General features: G+C 37.6%; 2 protein-coding genes across 6 annotated transcripts; one reads left to right on the top strand and one right to left on the bottom strand.

Annotated features, from left to right (window-relative positions):
• Window positions 1-772: 772 nt before the first annotated feature.
• taco1 (translational activator of mitochondrially encoded cytochrome c oxidase I) lies at window positions 773-4254 on the bottom strand. Of its 2 annotated transcripts, none has more exons than XM_067489118.1 (6): window positions 4161-4254; window positions 3726-3993; window positions 3534-3640; window positions 3035-3168; window positions 1777-1939; window positions 773-1509 (listed from the first exon to the last, which is right to left on the bottom strand). In XM_067489118.1, the coding sequence occupies exons 2-6, from the start codon at window positions 3988-3990 to the stop codon at window positions 1300-1302; spliced, it is 879 nt and encodes a 292-aa protein (XP_067345219.1). In that variant the 5' UTR covers window positions 3991-3993; window positions 4161-4254; the 3' UTR covers window positions 773-1299. The 2 variants fall into 2 exon arrangements, with proteins under 2 accessions (XP_067345219.1, XP_067345220.1); XM_067489119.1 differs by having other exon boundaries at window positions 3726-4026; window positions 4161-4213.
• A 1875-nt stretch (window positions 4255-6129) lies between these two features.
• pth3r (parathyroid hormone 3 receptor) lies at window positions 6130-15447 on the top strand. Of its 4 annotated transcripts, none has more exons than XM_067489137.1 (13): window positions 6130-6565; window positions 9895-10000; window positions 10675-10782; window positions 11046-11170; window positions 11437-11528; window positions 11745-11898; window positions 12314-12467; window positions 12551-12611; window positions 12679-12745; window positions 12841-12935; window positions 13031-13172; window positions 13780-13821; window positions 13927-15447. In XM_067489137.1, the coding sequence occupies exons 1-13, from the start codon at window positions 6500-6502 to the stop codon at window positions 14398-14400; spliced, it is 1686 nt and encodes a 561-aa protein (XP_067345238.1). In that variant the 5' UTR covers window positions 6130-6499; the 3' UTR covers window positions 14401-15447. The 4 variants fall into 4 exon arrangements, with proteins under 4 accessions (XP_067345238.1, XP_067345237.1, XP_067345236.1 ...); XM_067489136.1 differs by having other exon boundaries at window positions 11434-11528; XM_067489135.1 differs by having other exon boundaries at window positions 6131-6565; window positions 10672-10782.
• The last annotated feature ends 870 nt before the right edge of the window (window positions 15448-16317 follow it).

The raw sequence follows: 16317 nt of genomic DNA, 5'->3' as shown, positions 1-16317 counted from the left end.
TTTTATATAAAGTAATAAACACAACTTACCTAGTTTACCCGAATTTCAGATCCTTTTCAGTATTCACCATCAGGCAGACATGACTCAAATATCCTTCCCTCCAAGCACTTTCTGGACACTTCTTTGCAAAAATATTCACTCTCCTCTTTGCTGCTTCATATTTAGGCAAAGCAACTGTACTTTTGGTTATCGGTGTGTGCGTGCAGATATCAATGCTGAACTCTCCACTGTGGCACAGGGCAGACTACTGGTCTGCAGCTTGCATGTTGCTGCGCGACATTCAACAACACTGCAGACCGATCAATGCCATGCTATGGCTGAGAGAAACTGACAGGACAGTCGATGGCAGCATTGATAAACACAGTAAATAGGCTCCGAGCCATTAACACTGGACTCCCCTGTTAACATCAAATTAACTTTTCAATGCTCTTGTATGCAGTCCATGTTGGCAGTGTACGTTTAAAATATAGTTATAACTGTCATTTATCTGACAATGTGGTGTATGAACCGAAATCTCCAGGCGAAAGGTAGTTTTTCAGCTCAATATGGTGCATGCATACTGTTAATGTGGGACCTTATTGACTGCAATGTTGACACTAGAGTAATATGAGGGGTTAATGATCTGCAATGACACTGGCCTAAAATCCTTTGCATTTATACTAATTTTAGTATTAGTATAAATGCATATGTTACCATGTTTGTACATGTTATCTTACAACTTCTTATCTCAGTAATCAAACTCTGTAAAAAGAACCTGACAAATTGATATTGTGCAGTATTTTTTATTTTTTTGTGGATATTCACACGACATTTTCTTTTAAATGTTCCTTGTTAATAAATAAATATTGCTTTTTTCTTTATATAGTAAAAGTGAAATTTCACTTGACAAATAATGTTTGTCTTACGTCAAGATCTAATTAATATTTAGCCAATTAAAAGGAACTTACTTTAACAACACTTCTGACTTTGTCACACCTTTTACGTAAATTTACAAATGGCCAATTTAGCCTTTTATGTAGTACAAACTGTAATAACATTTGTAGATAAGTGCAGTATGAAAACAGCAAATACCAAAGTTACTGCCTCACTTTTTCTCTAAACAATGATCACTTCATTGCTCTTCCAAGTTGTTTTCCATATAGGTGGCATCAAAATAGCCAAAATACAATTTTCATAATGAAATCAAAACCAGCAGTATCGATACCTACTGATGTACAAGGTGTCTGTTGCCACATCCTGCCTCTGTGAAACTGAATATTCCACATATAAGAGTGTCCAGCAAATATCCAGAAACTGTAGTTAGCTGTCAGCGTGAATGTTATCCCAAACTCGAACTACGTCTGGACAGTCATTGAGGGCTTCTATTAGTGTTGAAGCGGCATCCAGCTGGTCCTGGTCCAGAGATAAAAGGATCCGGGGAACAAACTCCAACCCCGCAGAAGAAATCTGCATCCCCACATCCTCCAGTGAGGCCCGCACCTTCCTCAGGTCAGCTATGTCACAAATAAACTGAAGAGGCAGAAACACATAACTATCACTTTAACAGTGGGGGATCTGCAATGTATTACAATTCAATAACTTCTCCTCATTAATTGTATATATAAAAATGAGAAGCATTATTTATTTTTTATTTATTTATTATTAAACAAAATAAAGAAAGAAATGTCTACAATAAACTGACTACAACCCAAATATAGAATTTATTGATGATAAACCCATTATGTCAATAGACCAACTGAATGACAGCTTCACACATGTCCATGTCACCTGTCTTACCCGCAGGAAGGGCTGCTCCTCCTCATCCTCAGTCTCTTGGACATCTTCAGCTGCTGCCTCAATGGCCAGCTCCAAAGCTCGCTCCGTTGAGATGTTCTGACCTGGCACCACCACCACCCCCCTCTTACTGAAGTTGTGGCGGGCTCCGTCTGACAGCACCCCTCTGTTGGGTGACAACAAGGGCTTATTTTCCCTTCAATTATCTACATGTACGGCTAAGTTTGAATTACAACTAATGCTTATTTCCGCAATATTTATTTTTGCCAGATCCAATCACTTTTTTTGAAAGTTCACAATCATCTTTCTAAATGGCCCAAATCCAGCTCTTGTAACAACACTGTTGCAGTCAAAAACTGACACACATTTACCCATTTAACTGAAATGAAAGCCTCTGTGTACAATAACAATGCTGTATCACTAAGTTAATAAGATAAATTGACCTGTAAAGATCCTGCAGATCGTGTCTCATTAAGATACCGTTTCAGCAAATGAACTGCAGAAACAAACATCAGCTCTTATAAACATACTAACTTTTTCAGATGCTTACTTTTATTTTAAATGATCTATGAATAAGAGCTACAGAAAGAAAATATTATTTTAGCTGTCATTTTGCTATTAATTATTACATGTTTGTATACGTCTTCTTCAACAACAGCTCAACGACAGCTGTTACGTTGACGACAGGGTTTACAGTTTTAGGTTATTGTCCACGTTTAATCCACAGCTCCAGAAATCTCTTATTTGAGGTTATTGCTGCTAAAGATGCTTCGACAAGTTATTAAAACACTGTTGTCATTACTTATTCCAACATTGCTTTGTAAGTTTAAATGAAAAAAAATCAAACGAACTATGTATTTTGTTTAGGCCCTTCCTCTGTTGAATGTACCTAACATTTTGATTCTGTTTAAAAATCATTTGCATATGCAGCTCCCTCTACATGAAACTTTTTAAGAAATGAACTAAAACGTCACTTTAAGGATGTCTGTCCATCATCTATCTCTCAGTGTTAGGGCTTTGCTAGAAGGTTTTAATATTATTTTTCGAATGTAGTTGTATAGTTGTATATTTACTTCTTTTGTTGCTATATCATGCACTCACCTTCACTACACTATGATTACTGTGCAGATCATGTGTGATTATAGTATTGATGTACAACTGACCTAGGTACAGAAATACTGCAGCTGCTGGGAAACCTGATTTCTTTCACTGAGAATCACAATAACACTGTACAACAGCTGAGTGAGATTACAGTCCTGACCCGTTCTTGTTAAGCAGACGTTTGATTTCCTGGACTGAGCGGGAGTGGTTGTCAGTGAGGACCTCAATGAGCAGCAAACATCCCCCAGGCCCCCGAGCTTCAAACATGTGCTGGGAAGCTGGTTTAGCCTTTTCCTGTTGAGGAGAGAAGAAAAAGGTCTGAGAATATTATTATTTGGAATGTTATTCCAGGAACACATTACTACACAGCAGTGTGTATCACGGTACCATTCTATGGGGGTGTTTGTTTTTGTGTGTGTCACTAATATTGTATGCTAATCTAGAGACCACGGACAAACAGTCCAGGTGACAAATAAGGGTATATCTATTCAACTAGTGTTCATCCGTCCGGTAGATTTCCAGAAATCTGTGGTAAACAACATTGAAGCTATTTCTCCAGTTTATGGCGGCCCTATAACCGACTTTTTGTGAGAACATTTACGTAGTCTCTTACTTTAAAATGTAATCCAACTGACAGTAATGAAATATAGTCAACCTACCGCACTCTTAATTGCTGCCTCTATGGAAGCTTTGGGCATGTTCTGGTTTCTGCACTGCAGCAATAAGTGTGCCAAGTTTATATTAAGGTCTGGGTTCGATCCTCCTTCTGCAAGAACACACATTTGAAATTAATTACACTCCACAAAAAAAACTAAATTTAAAAGAAAAGAGAGAAAATGCTCCGAACCCACCTTTCACCGCTATCCTTATCATCATCCCTAACTTCATAAACATCCTCCCCCTCGCCTCATCTTTAGGTCCCTTGATGTGTTTCACTTTTGACCACTTGTTGTGTCCTGCGCATAAGGAGGAGCAGAGCTGCAGGGTCCTGACAGGAGAGTTTCTCCACAGCGGGTACTGCAGGAACTCCACCGGGGCCGAGCACCGGCCTAAAGGACCGGCCAAAGTCCAGGGGTGCAGGGTCCGGAGAGCCCTCAGCACCGCTGCCCCCGCCATGCCCTTCAAGCACAACCAGCATCAATGACTACAGTACTGCAGAAACCGGATGTAGCAGAGAGTGTTCAAAAACTGATGTTTACGTCTCTGTCTAGATGTGAGGACTTTAATTGCAGAACATGTCGTTTTAATATCAGTAAATAAATAAAACAACCTGTTTTGTGACTCACAATTGATAAGTCCACAGACCACGCAGCTGCTCCTGTCCTTGTTGTGAAACCGGCACTTCCTGGTCATAATGACGTCTATTTCTGGCATTTCAAAATAAAAGCTTATTTAAGGAACTTGCTTGTTGGGTCTAGAATTGTATAGGGAATAAAAACAGAAGCCACTTTCAATATTCCTAATTTTGATATCATTTGTAAAACGTAAATTAAAAAATGTTAATTTAAATAATCCATGGTCTTTCTTGGGCTCCATGTCGATTTCAATAAGTGTTTTTTATATTTGGTTTTGGCTGTAACCAATAAAATATGAAAATATATGCAGTCAATTTGGAATGTATTTCAACCCAGACTTTTTTCCACACTTAACTCTCTTCCTCTTGCCTCTTGCTGCCATTATTGTTCAAAAGAGAATATCCCCCATCCCCACCTCTGTCCATTAAATTGCAACATTAAATTGCAATTGGTTAATCAACCTAATGCCCTTGATACAAAATCAAATAAAAGTAAAAGTTTTATTTGTTTTTCAAATCAAAAACTAAAATGGCTGCTTCTTAAAAAATATGTTCTGAACCCTTGCTGTAGTGAGATGCTGCCTGTTTGCTTTTTATTTTTTTAAGATAACTGGTTTCCACCTGTGGCAAATTGAAGTGATTGCCACTGAAAGCCATGAAGTCAGAGTAACTCAGACACCTTTTGGGTGTAGAATAGGTCAGGGAAAAGGTATGAAAGCATTTCAAAAGCTTTGGAGAGACCTGAGAGTGCAGTGTTCTCATTAACTATGATGTGGATGCGGTCTGGAACCATAAGGATTCTTCATAGGCTGTTAGGCAACCTAAATAACCAAGCAGGAAAGCCTTGGTAAGGGATATGATAAGAAACCCAAGGGTAACTTTAACACAACGTAGAAAAACTTGACAAAAGTATAATTATCTTAGTAACATTCCATCAATAAGCCCTGTTTGGTATAGTTTTTAGTTGGAAACCAGAGTCTGTGTGGAGTTTGGCAAACTGTACTTAAATGACAAAAGCAATTCACTGCTCTAATGACAAAATTAAACGTTTTGCAACTCCAGGCATGTGCTGCCACAGCCATGCATTTCGTGGTATTTCCATTTCAAACATAAATTACATCACAAAAAAGTGTTCTAATTACTAAAGGATCTAAATAATTCCCAAAACTCTTATAAATAAGCACAATTTCATGTCGAATACTTAAAAACTGTGGTCATATCTAATAAATACTTTTCTCCAGTGCAGATATTGTTTCTGTTTTTATTCTTTCTTAACTATTTATTCTCAGACACGTTCTTCCTATATACTTTCAAAGATTTGCCTTGTATTGTAAATTGTGTTAAATGAGAAACATGTCCAATAAACCCTAACCATGGGAACTTTAAATCTCTTTTAGGACTCCTGGGTCTTTCTGGTTGGAATATCTGCAGAATATCAACACAAAAGTTAAAGTACTAGAATCTAAAAATAACAGCAGCACCAGGCAAAATGTCATACATATTTAGCACAACATTTGTACATATTTTACCTCAAAAAGATTAGAAGAACAGATGCTAACTTTTAGGCTCTATCTAATTGGCACAAACACAAGCAGCATGAGTCTGGTCTTAATGTCCTCAAAAATGTCTTAGTGTGGGAACTGAAAAATTTGGTCTCTTGCCATGGGACCAAAGTTTAATACATGATACTGCTTCTATTTATGATGATGGGACACATTAGAGAGCCATTTGTATTTGTATTTGTAGAGAACTTTTTTGATCCAGGAACATTTCATCAAAAAGAAGGGACATACTGTATGTACTAAATTCTTACATCAAAATGATGGTAAACACTAAAACAAATTTCTCTGATTTCCCCGAGGCAAAAACAACTGACAAACAATTGGACAGATACATCAGTCAGACAGAGACAGATGTCCAGACCAGAGGAGCACAAAGGGTTAAGTAAGATGGAAACCACAGCCAATCAAGGCCGACCCATCTCCAACAGACAACAGTCAAAGGAATTGTAAAAGGAGGAGATTTCTACTTTCTCTCTTCACCACTGAAATCTCACTCCACAGACTGACTGTGGACCTTCAAACCTGACTGGTAATGACTATTCATCTTCAAGGAGGAAACTGGAACAGGGAGACCCAAAGCTCAAGAAGACACAAAACAACAGTTCTAGAGTTTGACTTTGACTGATGAAACAAACACCGAAAAACAGGTGGGACACTGATGGGACACCGAAGGAGGACAGTTTAACTTCCAACTCCTTCAACGCAACCTGAGGAGGATAACATGATCTGATGGTGTGTAGAAAGCAGTGTGGACAGCAGAAAAGACGTCATGTTTTGGGCTCTGGGAATTGGTGCCTTGGTTTTTTTTCACAGTTTAATATCAGTCACTGCACTGGTAAGTTTTCTTTATCTTTCTGACTAAGTTATGGATTATTTCTTTGATTGAATAGGTTTGATTTCACAGAATGTATCCACACTCAGGATAGAATTATTATTTTTTCCCTGTTCCTCTATTCTGTTACTGTCATAATAAACATTCAAGTATGAATGTTAGCCAGATATTTTTCATCTCAAATGTTGAAATAGTAATATATTGGTGATGATGGACTGGTGAGGATGTGATAAACTTTGGGAAATTGCCAGTTTTAATCAAATAAACACATTAGATAGCAAACTCAGTTTGTTAATCCAGTGTAAACTTATCAGAGAGTGTTTTAGTTCTAAATTCAAAGGTTTCACACGGAAAGAAAGTCAGAAATAACGCTCCCTTACTGCTCCATTTTGGACCAAATATAGAAAATGCCATGTACCTCTGACCCTCTTTGATCATTTGAATTTTGGACATTATCTTTGGAAAATGGGCAAGCTATTCACCAGCAAACCTGACCATAGATGAGTTGTGTAATCTTTTTTTTTTTAATGAGCTGACGTGGAATAAATATTTTAAAATTGCTGCAAAAGAAGAGCAAAAGCAGTTTTTCATTCTTTACTTTATATCGCTCGTTCTGTATCCGTAAGGTGTAATTCAGATAACTTAATACGATGTCAGAACAAGGTGAAGCAAGAGTGTGTGAGTGATTTGCTTATAAAAAGTCAATAAATACGTTGAGTCATTTGTGGGTTCACTGCAGCATCAATGTGTTGTAAAAAGAACAGGAAAACAGACCAAGAAAAGATTCTTAATTGTAGAATATGTTGCTAATCTGACTGCAAAAGCACATGTCAGAATACAAATATAAGGAATATCTTACAAAATGTCATACTAAAAATAACAATAAAGATGTAAATTAATCACCAGTACTATCTGAACTATTGCTATGTTACCACTAAATAACCCGAGAAATACCCTGTGCTCAGCTTTGCCTTACAAACCTCAATCAGCTCCAACCCTTTTGACCTTTCACCCCGTGTTGCACGGCCCTCCTGGGTTTCACACATTTGTGCTTCATCTCTTCATCCTCTCTGGGTCGATCCTGAGTGTCTTAGGGCAAACTTACAACTGCCCGCTCAGTTAACCGGAAAATCCCTTTACATAACGCTGCAGCCTGAGAGAAAAAATTTTAATATGACACAAAGGCACAAAGGGAGACAAATTATTTTGTTAACACCTCCTGTCCGTCAGCAGAAAAAGCTGAATATGATCTCCATATTCAGGATTACTTATGCTGCATGTATAAGAACTTTGTATAATGTAATACCTGAATTTCTAATTGTCAGAAACACACACACACACAAACACACACACACTTAACCAACACTGCCACAGTGTGTCCACAGTCAAGACCAAATGGTCTGAGCTGCTCAACATGTCTATATTGACATTGGCTGCGATTCCCGTCCCAAAACAAATCACTGTATGAAATGATAGCTGTCCTGTTTTCTGAGTGCTACAATACTGCAAACACTTTTCACCCACTGGCAGTTTATTTTAATGGTCAGTGCCAAGAATGTTATTCTTCACTATCAATTGACGTGAGTTGTTTCCGTTGGGCTTTAGTCTGTTTAACAAGGCTGAGAGGTTTTCTTTAGCTTGTGATGAAGACAGCACTGAGAGGTGGTGGTGCAAAAAGAGGTACTCACATAATTTACTTAATTAAAAGCACCAATTCTACTATTTAAAAAGCACTCAATAGCATTGGAAATGTAACTTTAGAATTCAAAATCTGACTTAAGCAAAACAACATAAGTGTTATTACAACACTGAGCCTATACTTAAATCATCAAAGGTGCTTTTTGTGCAGAAATTAAGAACCTGTGACTGATAAATTCTTGCAATGCACATCACAAGGTAGTGATGTGACTTCAATGATGTTATTTCTGTTTGTCTATCACTTTAGTCCATACTGCCGTGGTGGAAAGTAACAAAGCAATTTTATCGAAAAAATGAAATCACTTCAGGTTGATTTGTTCTTTTAAAGTGATAATTAGCACATATTACCATGCTAACTCATTAAAATGTGGTAGATATTAAAACAGCTTAACATCCCCTTGTTAGTTTTGTCATTTAGCATGTTAGAAAGCGTTAGGAGGCAGCTAGAATTTCTTGTGAAGCCCACAGACTCACAGAGATGAAAGCTTGGCATTAAATTCAAGAGGGATATGCAGATAAAAACTACTTGAAGATAAATAATTCAAAGTTAAGTGGATTCGTTTCAACTTAACTCAGCTTAGTAAATTTATTTTATTGGGTCTCAAAGAAAAAATAAAAAGGCTTAAATTGCAGTATAGCATATAAAAGTAATTAAATTGTGAAAATGCTTACAACTCATAAACATGTGAAAACTGACAGTGGGTGTAGACATTGGTTTTTCAGTTTTAAGGCCATTTGGGAACCTCTGAATTAAATTTAGCAGTGTAATTTGCTGTATAATAATAGACTGCAATGCGTGTTTTAAGGTGTAATTATTTTCTGAAAAGTAGCCAAACCAATAATAAATAAAATGAAATAAAATAAAACAGAAGATGAATAGAAATATAAAAAATGTTTTTCTTCCTTTTTTTGTTCCTTTCTGCCTAATCATGTCTCTCTCCCTGTTTTCCTCTCTGGCAAATCGTTCTCATGTGAGGTCTCTAGTTGACGTACTGCTAGATTTGCTGCTCTGTTGTGAAATTTACCCGGGAACACAACGTTTCTTGTGTAGACCAGCACTCACAAGCATAGCTGAGGTCCTGAGGACAAGACCCCCATGTGGCCAAAGGCAGAAATAGGGCTTGGCGAGGGATCATCACATACTGCACCCTCACACAACTATTTCACAACACCTAGAGGCAGCACATCAGACATTTTGGAGTTTTTGTGGTTGACAGATTGCCCTGGCTGAAAAAAACTATTTCAGAGATATATTTAGGAAACCTTAAAAAATGTGGACACGTTAAAGGTTTATAAAAATATGAACATAATCACAGCTGGAACTGCTTTTGAGGCTTGGACAAATCACAAAGTCAAAAACCTGAAAACACATTATATCCAGTTTGTCTAAATAATCGTTAATTTGGAGGATGCAGCCAAACCATTTACAAAAAAAGCAAGAAAATTTTGTATCATAGCCAACCATTATGCTGAAAAAGGCATTAGAAAGTAATAATTTTGTAGATGTAAATAAAACGAAATCATGCACTGTCCTGGTAACATGTCTACATTTCATGCACACTAAAAGACATTACTTGCCCTACATCACATCTTTTGATTATCTGAAAAAAGAAATCCATTGTTCTTTTCTGCAGATAGACTCTGATGATGTCATCACACGAGATGAGCAAATCTATGTTCTCATTGGTGCTCACACCAGGTGTGAAAGAACCATCCAGACACAGATGGCCTTGGTTAAAGGTTTGTTTGATATTAACCAGAAATAAGGATTGTATTGTTCTCAATTAGCCACAGATTTAATTTCAGCTCATGCTGATCCACTAATCAGGCATGCTGCCGTATTAAAAACTAAGCATGTACCTGATTATATTTTGTGAAAGATAAATATTCGCTTAGCCATTAAAAACTGTCAACACTGTGAATATTTTGAGTGTGCTGCCCGGAGTGAGACTTGTTTTTATCCTTACAAAATATTTTAAGCGTAGTGTACCCTGTGAGGTCACTGAGTGCATCAGTGATTTATTTAGGATCAGATATAAGAGCCATTCAATATCCTGCTGACCTCTATCTGTGAATAAAAAATTGAACGTAGGTGCAAACAATGGAGAGACATTTTTCATTTAGACTATGACGCAGGAGCTGGTGACACCTTATGCAGATAAATGAATTGAATGGTGAGATAATGGCTCATTTGACTGTCACAAGTAAAAGAAAACAATACCTTTTGTTAATAAAGGAAATTATAATTTCATGTGTGCAAGCTACATGGACACATTATGACAGATTATTTAATTGGCTCCTGGATATGGAAACACAGAAAAAGCCAATGTTTGGGCTTCTGGGCCTGTTTCCAGTTGTACTTCTATTCCCACTTGAAAATGGCTCACAGCTGTTTCCTATTATTGGCGAAGAAGGTGACTGTATTCCAGAGTGGGACGGGATCATTTGCTGGCCACGGAGCAGAGCGGGTCAGCTGGTCTCAGTGCTATGTCCAGAATACATCTACGACTTTAACCACAGAGGTAGGTCTGTGGGAAGTTAAAATGAAAAACTAACTTGGATGCTTTGTCCTTGGGGCATAAGTAAAAACATAAGTAAAATATAAAAGCTGTTTTTTTTATCCATCTTGTCAAATATTTCTGAAAATGTGCAAGAAGCAGATGTAATGATGATATTAGTTAATTAATAAATCAATCACTTTTGAGTATTTAATGCATTTTCAAGCCATTTCTACACTGCATACTGCTGTGCTTATTTACCAGCTGTGACTTTGTCCTGCAACCAGGACGAGCCTACCGTCACTGTGATGCCTCAGGAAACTGGGAGCAGGTGCCCAGTATCAACCGCACTTGGGCTAATTACACCGAGTGCACTACATATTTGACCTCCAACTACAGGAGCCAAGAGGAGGTGTGTACTGTACTGTACATGTGTGTTTATCTTTTTGTGTAACTACAGTAGACAGTATGCGATCTTCTGGTTGGCTGAATGTGCCGATGTGTTTTTAAAGGGAAGTTTGCAGGTGCCTTTTCTACTACTTGGTGGAAGAATATACCTCTAAGTGATGCCCTGAAAAAAAAACATTCTGAATATGAGATCTGTTGTTTTTCTGGTTGCCGTATGAGTCCAATAACCCCCTGTGTATGTGTAAACACAGTTTTGTTTTGTTTCAGAAGGTGTTTGAGAGGCTCCATCTCATGTACACTGTTGGCTATTCCATTTCTCTGGCATCACTCTTGGTGGCAGTCTCCATCCTCTGCTATTTCAAGTAAGAATTGAGAACTAGCACCCATAGTAAATTGCATCTGTATTCAAATTTAAATATGACTAAACATAGTAGAATTTATATCGAAAAAGAGGTTATCATTGCACCCATGACTCCCTGGAAGAGCATTAATTCATTTGTGCATGCAATAATTTGATTGGCACTAATCATTTTCCATTTAAACACACCAATATCTTTCTCTGTCATTTATCCTTCCAGGCGTCTCCACTGCACACGCAATTACATCCACATTCACCTCTTCACCTCCTTCATATGTCGAGCAGTCAGCATTTTCGTCAAGGACGCTGTGCTCTACTCCATTTCTGAAGACAGCAAAACTGAACCCGGGTTCACTGCAGGGAAGCCCCATATGGTAAACTATATACTTTATTTATTTTATTGACTACAGGTTTGAACCCTGCTACATAAAATTAGACTAAATAAAATAAGAATTAGAGATGATACAAATGTGGGAAATGCTATATGTTAAGCTCACTGGACAGTAAACTAAATATGAAGACAGCCCAGCAACAAATTAGTTTATCTTAAGGCGAACACTGTAAACAGCATTGTCTCAGTGGTCAATAGTCCAACTACAGAGCATTTTAAAGTGAGCGTGTCTCATTTGCTTTGCTGTTTAATCTAAACAAATTCTAATATCTGCCAGGTAACTTCTCCTGGCCCTGTAAAATGCCAAAAACATGTCTAATAATATTGCATAGTTTACATTTCTCAGCACTCTGGGGCCCCTTAAAACAGTTTGTCTACCTGCTCTTTTGTGTCTTCAGGCTGGCTGTAAAGTTGCAGTTACTCTCTTCCTTTATTTTCTGGCAACGAATCACTACTGGATCCTGGTGGAGGGGTTATACCTACACAGCCTCATCTTCATGGCTTTCCTCTCTGACAAAAACTATTTATGGGCCCTCACCATCACTGGGTGGGGTAAGCAGCACTGGAACAGATCCTCCGTTGTCACATACAGAACTAACAGACAATGAACAGACTGATCGCTTCACTTTTCACAGGTGTTCCAGTTGTTTTTGTATCCATCTGGGTCAGTGCACGAGCATCGCTGGCAGACACACAGTGAGTAAAGTGATTTGTCCAGTATTTATGTGACACCTGCATTATTAAGGCTTTTTTGGACTTGTAGATGTTGGGACGTCAGTGCTGGAAACCTAAAGTGGATCTATCAAGTTCCCATTCTTGCTGCTATTCTTGTAAGAAAAAGGAAGTTACAGCACATTTAAATATTCTTTTGTAAGGTTGTATGATACTGTGTTTGACTGTAAACGTCATATCTATGGTGCTGCAGGTGAATTTCCTCCTCTTCGTCAACATAATACGAGTACTGGCCTCTAAACTGTGGGAAACAAACACTGGTAAACTGGACCCTCGACAGCAATATCGGTGACCAATCTTTTCTTACTGGAATGATCAACTGAAAACACTGACATTACTTTAATCACCATATCTCATATGTTCATCTGCATGTTCATCCGCAGGAAGCTGCTCAAGTCCACATTAGTCCTCATGCCCTTGTTCGGTGTTCACTACATGTTGTTTATGGCTCTGCCCTACACCGAGGTCACCGGTCTGCTATGGCAGGTGCAGATGCATTATGAGATGTTCTTCAACTCTTTGCAGGTCAGATTATTAGAAAATAATCAGTTTCACTTTAGAGGCTAATACCCTACTGTTCTATATGTTTTATTTAGGAAACATTGTGATAAAGGTTGATTTTTTTTTTAAATAGACAAGAAAAAATGTTTCAGGCTATATATAAAAGCCAGGTTTTAGCTACTTTTTCCCAAACAGCCAGTTTTATAAATCGTTTAAACATGCAACAAGCTTGGGCAAAACACTGAAACGCCAAGTTGTCCAGAGTCCACTATAAAAGTAAAACACTTCCATGGGAGATGGTCATTTTCAATGCAATGTACAGTATATAAACAATAGTTTGATGTTTTGAGAAGTATACTATATAGCAGAAATATTTATGTGTATGTATACATATTTTTTCTCTGCTTTCATTCTTTTGCTAAGCTAAGCTCTTTGTTGGCTGTATCGTCATAGTTTTTATATTTTATTTTCTTATTTTTTATTCTTATATATTAACTCTAGGCAGAAATGTTATTCGCCAAGTATTGTTTTGGTCCCAGTTTTGTAAATTCATCTTTTCTCTATGTAGATGTAATACATTTACAAAAATGTGGTGTTCTTGGTGAACTAAATCTGAATTTCATATTTCCAGGGCTTTTTTGTGGCATTTATCTACTGTTTCTGCAATGGGGAGGTAATAATGTTTGAAAGGGTTAACTCATATTTCTTTAAGTTATTTCTGTAGTTAGTTCAATAAAATACAAACATGTCCTGTTTTTCCTCCCTCTTCCTGAAACAGGTGCAGGCGGAGCTAAAGAAGGCATGGTTGAGACGCAGCCTTGCTCTGGACCTCAAACAGAAAGCCAGGATGACTAGCAGTGGAGGCAGCTGTTACTATGGTGGCATGATGTCACACACAACCACCCACAGTGTCAGCTTGTCTGTTGCTAATCCCAGAGCTCTATCCTTCACTGGAGGTGTGGCAGGCTCAGCTGGAGTTGCTGGTGGTGGTTCTTGGGCCAGGCAGCCACACCACAACTCGCTCCACCCCTCATCCAGCCTGCCTGGATATATGCCCCATGATGCTGAAACCTCTGGTGACCAAAAGGAGTTGACTTTGCAGAGGTCAGACTCGGGAGTTTTGGCGAAGCGCACTAGAGCCAGCAAGGGAAACCATGACTCTGAAAGTCAGGGAGCATCTACAACCCAGCCCCCTGCAGGAAAGGATCCAGGCAGCTCATCATCTCTGAAAGACCTTGAGACCATCTTGTAATGTTTTGACAAATGTTCCAAACATTACAACATGCTGCATTGAGATTGTTTTGTAATTTCTTTAAAGGTTGGGATCAAATGTTAGCCACATGGACAATAAGTGCAAAACACAAACAGTATTTTTTTACCTTTACCTTTTATGAAGCCCCTAACTAGGATTGTATCCTCTGCCCTGAACAACACATGGACTATAATGGATTATGTTGTATATACAGTAGCTTAATTTGAACTCTGTCTAGTCGTATAATTGATTTACTGTGGCTCTATTTAATTTCTGTCAGTGAATAGTAACTAACTAACTGATGCTTCAGAGAATTCAGAACTGTCTCATAATCTGCTGCAGCAACCCTCTCCTCAGACCTCAGTATGTCCCTGAGCTGCCTGTAGACCTCAACACGAGTGACAAACCGGCAGTACAAGCCACCAATGTTCACAGGACAACAGAAGAAAAATTTGTTACAGTAAATGTTGAAAATGTGATTTTACAGTGTAACACAGTCATTTAAAATTCTGAGAGCCTTGAGAGTTTAACTAATGTAATTTAAACTGAAATGTACATTTACTTATATATTTACTTATCATCTCTAAGTATAAAAAACATTGCTAATTCTTTCTTAGCAAAACATCATAAACATGTTTATATATAACTATTTATGTATTGATTGAGAATTTAATGTTCAACAAACTGGTATTGATTATAACAAGTGCAAGACAAAACTTTTTAAACAGGCCTACTCTACTGCTGTGGTCAATACATATTCAAATGATGTGGCATTTAAGATGCTGGGTGGTCAGAGTATTTGCAGTTTTCACAGTTCTCTTGTAAGTATTATAATAAAAAGACTGCAAGTAAAAATGTCCTCACTGGTTGATGCAACTTTTGGATGCAAAACCAAATTTTTATAGTAAATGAAAAATTGTGTTGCATGAACAAAACACACAGTCCTTCAAAACCTTTAGCACACACCTTTTGAAAGTAAATGAACAATTATCTTCAAGTATAACTTTCTTGTTTTATGATTTTTGGAACATTTAAATAAAGTGCACATTTCAGTGATATTGAAGGAACTTATATGACATTTATTGCATTATGTAAGAACCATACACAAAAACTACTGTTGTAATGGGGAAACATATGTCAGAACTTTACTTTTTACATTGCAAACAAGGAACTCCAATCTAAAACTGTACCAAGAAAAAAAGGACACAACTTATTTATAATAACCCAATCAGGAAAATCTCAAATAACTGACTATTATTAGAAAAGTAAATGAAGCATTAACTTTTCTTCAATCTCTCCCAATTAAATAAAAGCCTTTTTCCCTTTAGGGAAATTAAATCAGGAGGAATTGTTCCTCCTCACCATACAAAAATCCCAACTCTTTACTTCTGAATCACTTTTTAAATATCAGTTCTCAGTTCTGATGTCATCAGCACAGGAGTATGAAGCATATGGAACACCAGACACAATTATGCATGAGTTGCTGCTACTCCACAAGGAAATAAACCCACAACCCCCACCCAACAATGGATGGTGCCAACCAGCTGTCACTTCATAGGGGGGAAAGCTTGGTCTCCATGAGCTTTTCATTGTTACTTTACAGTCGATTCATCTTTTTCACGCTTTAAAAGTCACACTTAAAATATGGCAACAGGAGGAGGAACCTCATCTCAACTACAAACCTTATAAGTACAAAAATGGATTGATACACATAGAGAGACAGAAAATTAAAATGGAGCGTGTTGACAATTTTTAAATATAATTCTGTGAATTTGGATAATATTTGATCATTAATAAATAAAAGCATGATGATGATCCCCTATTCAGTTTTAGAAACGCACATCCCTCCTCTCGTCCACCTCAGTTCATCTGAAAGTTTTTTTAATTGATAGAATAAATACCGTCATGTCCAGGCTG

The sequence above is a fragment of the Channa argus genome, chromosome 20 (assembly GCF_033026475.1).
Source record: "Channa argus isolate prfri chromosome 20, Channa argus male v1.0, whole genome shotgun sequence".
Taxonomy (NCBI): domain Eukaryota; kingdom Metazoa; phylum Chordata; class Actinopteri; order Anabantiformes; family Channidae; genus Channa; species Channa argus.
The sequence above is the reverse complement of the archived record's forward strand: the minus strand, read 5'-3'. Positions and strand labels throughout refer to the sequence as shown.